The sequence below is a fragment of the Terrapene carolina genome, unplaced genomic scaffold (assembly GCF_002925995.2).
Source record: "Terrapene carolina triunguis isolate 2854851 unplaced genomic scaffold, T_m_triunguis-2.0 Scaffold449, whole genome shotgun sequence".
In the NCBI taxonomy this organism is placed as follows: domain Eukaryota; kingdom Metazoa; phylum Chordata; order Testudines; family Emydidae; genus Terrapene; species Terrapene triunguis.
Window position 1 is genome coordinate 3,770,572 of NW_020664800.1, and position 6,858 is coordinate 3,777,429.

At 42.0% G+C, this 6,858-nt stretch overlaps 1 protein-coding gene across 1 annotated transcript in view; it reads left to right on the forward strand.

Moving 5' to 3' along the window:
- The first annotated feature begins 240 nt into the window (after nt 1-240).
- LOC112106819 (ficolin-2-like) overlaps nt 241-6,858 on the forward strand; it is a 12,001-nt gene continuing 5,383 nt past the window's right edge. Inside the window, exons 1-4 of the mRNA XM_029913103.1 lie at nt 241-322; nt 1,982-2,107; nt 3,227-3,277; nt 4,710-4,745. Coding sequence (XP_029768963.1) covers nt 241-322; nt 1,982-2,107; nt 3,227-3,277; nt 4,710-4,745 — 295 coding nt within the window. The remainder of the gene's footprint in view (nt 323-1,981; nt 2,108-3,226; nt 3,278-4,709; nt 4,746-6,858) is intronic.

Sequence of the window (6,858 nt, forward strand, 5' to 3'; positions counted from 1 at the left end):
AAATCCAGGCATATTAAACAGAGGAGTTACTATGGGTTTGATACTGTGAAAATCTCACCTCAGAACTTGTGAAGAGCCACAGTGGAGAAACTAGCCACACAATTGAGAAATAGAGTATGACGAGGTGGAGATTGCATCTGTGCTTTATTGCTTGTTCAGAGCTGCAGGTGACGAAACTCGAAAGAAGAGAAGGGGAAGAGAAGATGCGTGGAGCTGCCATTGCAGAGACCAGCATCAACCATGGGAAGAGCTGCCCAGAAAACCCTCCTCTCTTTACTCTGCATAACCGCAGTGGTTTGTGCAGATAAAGACACCTGCCCAGGTGAGTGAGATACAAACCTTGTCAGCGTTTCTTCAATGGTTATAATGCTCCCTTTCTCCCGCTCTGTGTGTCTCTTGCCTATACAGAGTCTAAGCTTTTTAGGGCAGGAACTGATTCTTACTGTGTGTCTGTACAGCACGGTAGGGTCTTGACCTTGATTGAGGCCCCTAGGCATCAGTGTATTAGCAATGAACAATAATAATTAACAATGGTTCTAACCAAGTGGTACCATGCAAACGTAGCAACTGTTGGATTCACCTGCAGTAAACAGGTCTGTTGTTTCCTTACAATTATTTTGTCAAGAATAAATACACATGGAGGAAAAAAGCATTTTGCAGACTTCTTTTAAAGCTTCCAACTTCCCTCTGTTGCTGTTGGTCTCTTGTATGATAAGTAACAGACCTGGGAGGGTGGGGGGAGAAGGCGGAGCTGTGGAACTGTCACGTGACAGGAGACCTGTAGGAAAATTGATATTCTTGTACTGAGGTTATTTTCAGTGTCCGCCCAGAGCTATTCCGACAACAGTTTTTCTCTCTGGATAATCCATATAATAGCATGTTCATGCCATGCATTAGTCCCTCTCAAGCCAGTCTGTGTGCTGTCCCACACAGCAACGCTTTGCATTGGTAGCCAGTTTCTCCAACACTGTTGGGAGCACTGGGATGAATATGGAGTTTTGAGTGCTGACAATGTCCTGTTTGTATTAAAATTCACAAGTGCGTGCACACGTGTGTGTGCACGCGTGCGCACACACACACAACCCTGGTACTGCTAAGGTGTTCCACTTAATAATAAATAAAGATATCCCATCTCCTAGAACTGGAAGGGACCTTGACAGGTCATCAAGTTCAGCCCCCTGCCTTCACTAGCAGGACCAAGTACTGATTTTGCCTCAGATCCCCAAGTGGCCCCCTCAAGGATTGAACTCACAATGCTGGGTTTAGTAGGCCAATGCTCAAACCACTGAGCTATCCCTCCCCCCCAGTAAATCCCAGTAAAGGTCCAAATTTTCTCACTGTTATTATTTTAAATGTAGAATCTCCATTTCTCAGTTTGCCCTAACGTGCCTGGTGCTTGTTGCACCAGTGGCATGCAGGGTCACTCCAGCTTTTCAGTTAATACTAATGCAAATTTAAAAGGTTTGTTTCTAAGGTGCTCGGATCCTCAGAGCCGAACAAATACAGATCTAGAGACTATTATTTCTAAAATAGCATTGACCAGTAAACAAATAGATAATAGCTAAAACAAATTGTCAAAATATCCAATCAACCTCATAAAAACGCTGCCACAGATATAAATTAAAAGGAACCAGAATATTTGATTATACCAAGAAATGAGTGAGTTTAAAAAACAAATCATCATGGCAATTTTCGAAAGGATGTAGCTTTCTAGCAGATAAAGAACCACCCAGATTATCTCTAGCTAAGTATTTAAGGTGGTTTTTAAAATAAATTAGGTTCCTATGTTACCATCTTTGCGATTGTTTTAAATCGTATTCTCTTCATTCCTAAAATGGAGGGTGAATCTGTCTATATTTACAGCCAACAATTGAGATCTGCAGATTGTGATTCAGAGCTGCTTGATTGCCTGAAATTTGTGGAATATTTCAGCTCCCATTACTCTCACCAAGATCATTTATTGCTTTATTTCTTTCTCTAGATGTAAGAATAGTGGGTCTCAGTGGTTCTGAAAAACTTACCGTTCTCCAGGGCTGCCCTGGGATTCCTGGAGCTGCAGGTCCCAAAGGAGAACCCGGAGTTGCGGGAATGAAAGGTATGTTCCCAGGTGCTGAATGAGAATCAGCTTTCAGTGGGGAAGGCAGAAATAATGAATTACTTATGTCAAAATTGTTCAGCCTTTGGAGATCCATGCAAGACTCCATCATAAAAAAGCTGCCTGAAATTCAGTGGTCACATGACACATCTCACCAGCTCTACTGTGGGGCTACAGATGTATAATAACCCTGCTCTGAAACTGTCTGTTTTCTCTCCATTGTTCACTGTCAGGACTGAGAGATCTCCATCATGATGCTCCACTCATGGTCTACACTCCTTTTAAAACCTAAATAGGCTTGGCAGATCCAATTTTTATTTTTTTATTTTTTTGGGGGGGTGGGAGGGATACTATTTATTTTAAGCACTTTTTTCAATTTTTTGCAATTTAAATTTTTACAGTTGCAGGAAATTATGGAGGATCAAACAATTGGAGGGTCAGGCAATAATTATTTAATGACAGTAGACACCGAGATTCAAAAAGTTAAAGCTTTATAACCATTAACACACAAACTGTCACCATCACATGTCACAATATACAAAGGTAAATATCTTCAAATCAAACTCTAAGTTTCAAACTGCATTTTTCTTATGTTGCTGATCTTTACATTTTGATTATTATCAATGGAAATATTTTTTCATCGGTTTCTGTGTGTACAGTGAAATTGACATGGAGTGACATTTACCAACTAAAATCTAATCCTCCTAAGCCTAAACATAAATATTTCCACCGAGAAAAGGGTGGTGGTGAAGAAGATACTCACTGATGGAAATAGCAAGTACTCAAGTGGATCTTTCATTTTTGTCTTGGCAGTGGACACTCAAAGGCCAGACAAAATAATTTTACTTTCAAGTTTTTTGACAGCGAGCATGGAATATGGGAGCCCGGGAGGTCAAAGGGAGTTTTGTCTGAGTAAGGACCCCATGGTGAGCTGAAGATGGCAGTTTGCCAATGACATTTCTTAAAATTGTTTTCCTTTTGGTCTCACACTAATGTGTAAATTTTGGATTTGGGTTGGGATGAAACCTGGGCTATTGGGGAGTTTCAGAGCGAGTCCTAAAAACAGATTCTCTAATCATAAGGGTCAAATGTTTAATCTGAGGGATTTTTTTTAAAATTATTTATTATGAGAACGGGGAGCTCAGGGGATTCCTGGAAAAGTGGGACCTGCTGGGATGAAAGGTAAAGTAATAAAAAGCAGGGAACTTTGTTCTCTCTGTACGGTACAGTATGTGATTAAAATATAGTAGAGGGTTAAACACATTCCCATCTTCACTTCATGGCATGTTTGCCAAAATTAGAGATGGACTCAAGCTGCAAAATTCAAAACCAGGACTAGACTCTAAACACCCCATTGGGAGTGGATTGGATCCAGGTTGATTTTAGTCATTTGCAAAATATGGATCTGGATCTAACTTCCATTCCTTTCACTTCACAAGGTTTAGGGGTATTTGGATCCAGGTGTGATGGGTTCGGTCACAGAGATCCCCTTGGGACTGTCACCTGATGTGCTGATTACCTCTGAGCCCATTTTCCTTGTCAGCTTGGGACTCCAGAACCCTGCCTTGTTGAGACAGACATGCTAGCCTGCTGCAACACAGGCCCAGGATCTGGGCCACGCCCCCAAAGCTGCAGACTTTAACTAAAAACAGCTCAGCAGGTTATCTGTCTCCAGCACCCAGACACCCAGCTCCCAAGGGATCCAAGTGATTTTATTAAGTATAAAAAGTAGGATTCAAGTGGTTTCAAGTAATAACTGCCAAATCAAAGTCACAAAGCAAAATAAAACAAAACATGCAAGTCTAAGCCTAATACATTAAGAAACTGATTACAGGGAATATCTCACCCCCAAAGATGTTCCAGTAAGCTTCTTTCACAGACTAGACTTCTTCCTAGTCTGGGCCAAATCCTTTCCCCGGTACAGTCTTTGTTAGATCCAGCAGACATCTCAGGTGGTAAGCAGGGGTTTTCTCATGACTGGCCAGCCCCTTTTGTCCTGCTCCACCCCCTTTTATAGCTTTGGCACAAGGCGGGAATCTTTTGTCTGTGCTTGTCCCCATCCCCGCCTCATCAATGGAAAAATACAAGGATTAAGATGGATTCCAATATCATGTGACATGGTCATATGTTACTGTAAGACCCCCTAGTCTCCATTCTTCCTGGATTGGCCCACACATACACAGGAAGGCTTGCAGGTAAATAAACCATTTACAACTAATTGTCCTAGTCAATGGGAGCCATCGATTCTAAACCACCATTAATGACCCACACTTTGCATAATTACAATAGGACCTCAGAGTTATACTTCATATTTTTAGTTTCAGATACAAGAATGATACATGCATACAAATAGGAGGAATACATTCAGTACTTTATAACCTTTGTTATGATACCTTACAAGAGACCTTTTGCATAAAGCATATTCCAGTTACATCATATTCACACTTATAAGCATATTTCCATAAAACATTTGGAGTGCAAGGTCACACCACGATTTGATTGTCTCATTGTAAATCCAGTCTGCTGTTGGTTGAGATCGTTGAGAGAACCCGAGTTATGAAATATCCATCAATTATAGCTACATTCTTGCTAAATCTTTCCCCCTGTTCATGAGGAGAAAAGGGAGATGCTGGCCGCACTGGACTGAAAGGTGAGGGAACTCAAATAATTCTTATCACTGATCTGTGCACTGGTCCTTATTGTGCCATTCATGGCAACAGAGAGAATGTGTCCATATCAGTAAAATATTGAGATACTTCATACCACCCCAAACAGAACTCTGTCACGGATTCATGAATCATCCCAGCTTGACTAACATGCTCGGAGACCAGGGCACTGGTATTTTGCCTATAACTCCCCATCTCTTGAGTTCACACTGATGGGTGCAAAGTTCAAAGTAGTAACTTTTTTTTCTACTTAGCATGTGACTGGAAAATCCAATGCCACATGCTGAGAGAGGAATTTCAGCTCAGAAAGATTATGTGTTAGTTTCTGGCCTGAAAGTGTAGCAGTTGCGCTAAGCTCAGATGGTGAGATCCCTAAATTAGCAGGGCCTGGGAGAGCAGTGGAGGCTGCCTCTGGCCTCACCACTGGGTAGAATGAGCTAAAAAATAAAAATGTGGAAAACTAGTAAATTTAGATTCTCCCGCCCCCCTCCCCCCGATTGGCATTTGACGAAGTTCTAAAGACTTGTGTTTCTTCCTTCTTCTTTTTTTTATTAAATATTTTGAATTTTAAAAAGTAATCAAAACCGTTATTGATATTTTTGTTTGCTGAAAAAGAAGTTTTTGGTTATATAAAAAAACAACCGCAAAGAATGTTCTTGAGAATGTTTTTGTTGTTTTCAGTTAATAAAAAAGGTCAAAAAAGTGTCAAAAAAGAACTCCTGTCGGCCTGGACAGGGCATGTCACAGTTCAAGCCCTGAGTAGACTGAGTCATCCAGAAGTCCTTCATTATGAATGACCTAATTGAGCCATTGCTTGGTTCTGCTAATGTGATGACTGAGGTCAGGGGGTTTTCTCTGGGGCCTGGTCTACACTACAGAGTTAGAGCGACGTAAAGCAGCTTACGTTGACCTAACTCTGTAAGCGTCTACATTAAAATGGAGTGCAACTACCAATGTAACTCGCCCATTACACCGAGTTAAGAACTCCACCTCTGTGAGATGCATAGCGCTTAAGTCAATGTAGTTAGGTCGATGCAGTGTCAGTGTAGACACCGTGTTGCTTACATCGACTGTTGCTGCCTTTCAGAAACCATCCCAAAATGCCCCCACAGGCAGTTAAATCGGTGCAAGCGCTCCTGGTGAGGACGCACACCACCAACATGAGGCATCGTATGGACATGTAAAATGGATTTCAATTACTGCAATGACTGTATGCCAGTGTAACTTAGGTTGACTTAATTTTGTAGTGTAGATTTGCCCTGAATAATGCAAGGGTCTTTCTTTAGGAGATAATGGAGCCCCTGGAGCCTCAGCAACAATAGGTAAGAATTTCTGTTCTCAGAACAATGGTGATAAGCAAAGGATTTGCTCCCCCTATCCTTTGTGTCTTAGGTACTTGTGGAATTCAGCCCCATGGTTCCTGACACTTAGCACCACTGGGCCTGATCTCAGTTGGGGCCTATAGACACTATTAATAATAATAATTAATAAAAAAAAGCACAAGTAATAGATGTAGCAAGTTACTGCTTCCCATGCGGAAATCTCCATGGGCTTGTCACATGCTGCTCACAGTTCTTCCCAGGACAGTAGGAACTTGTGATGTTTTTCCAGTGATAAGTTGTTTATCCTGTGTAGTATTTTGGGGTTTTTCATGATTCCTTCAACATCACCACGGACAGGACCCCCTTCTTTTCCTCCCCAGGAATCTCTGGTGTGGTCCCTTTTTTCCCATCTGCAAATCCATTTGGGGCATCAGGACTTGTAGGAGGCCTTGGCTACTAGTTGAATTATTGAGGCCGGGTCTGTAGAAAGTTGTTACAATTTCCTGTACTCTGGTACATGTAACTCACCTCACACCACTGACCACACGCAGGCTTGTCTGGGTTTCCAGATGGAATTCAAGGTGTTGGTTTTAATCTGAAAAGCCCTATATGTTTTGGGACCTGGTTACCTGTGAGAGGGCCTCTCTCCCCATGACTTCCTGCCGCAGCTGAGACCAGCGGAGCTCCCTCAGTATAAACGAGAGGGCCTCTCTCCCCATGACTCACTGGTGTAGCCAGCTTCTAAGAGGAGGGGGAGCAAACATAAAAAAGGCGC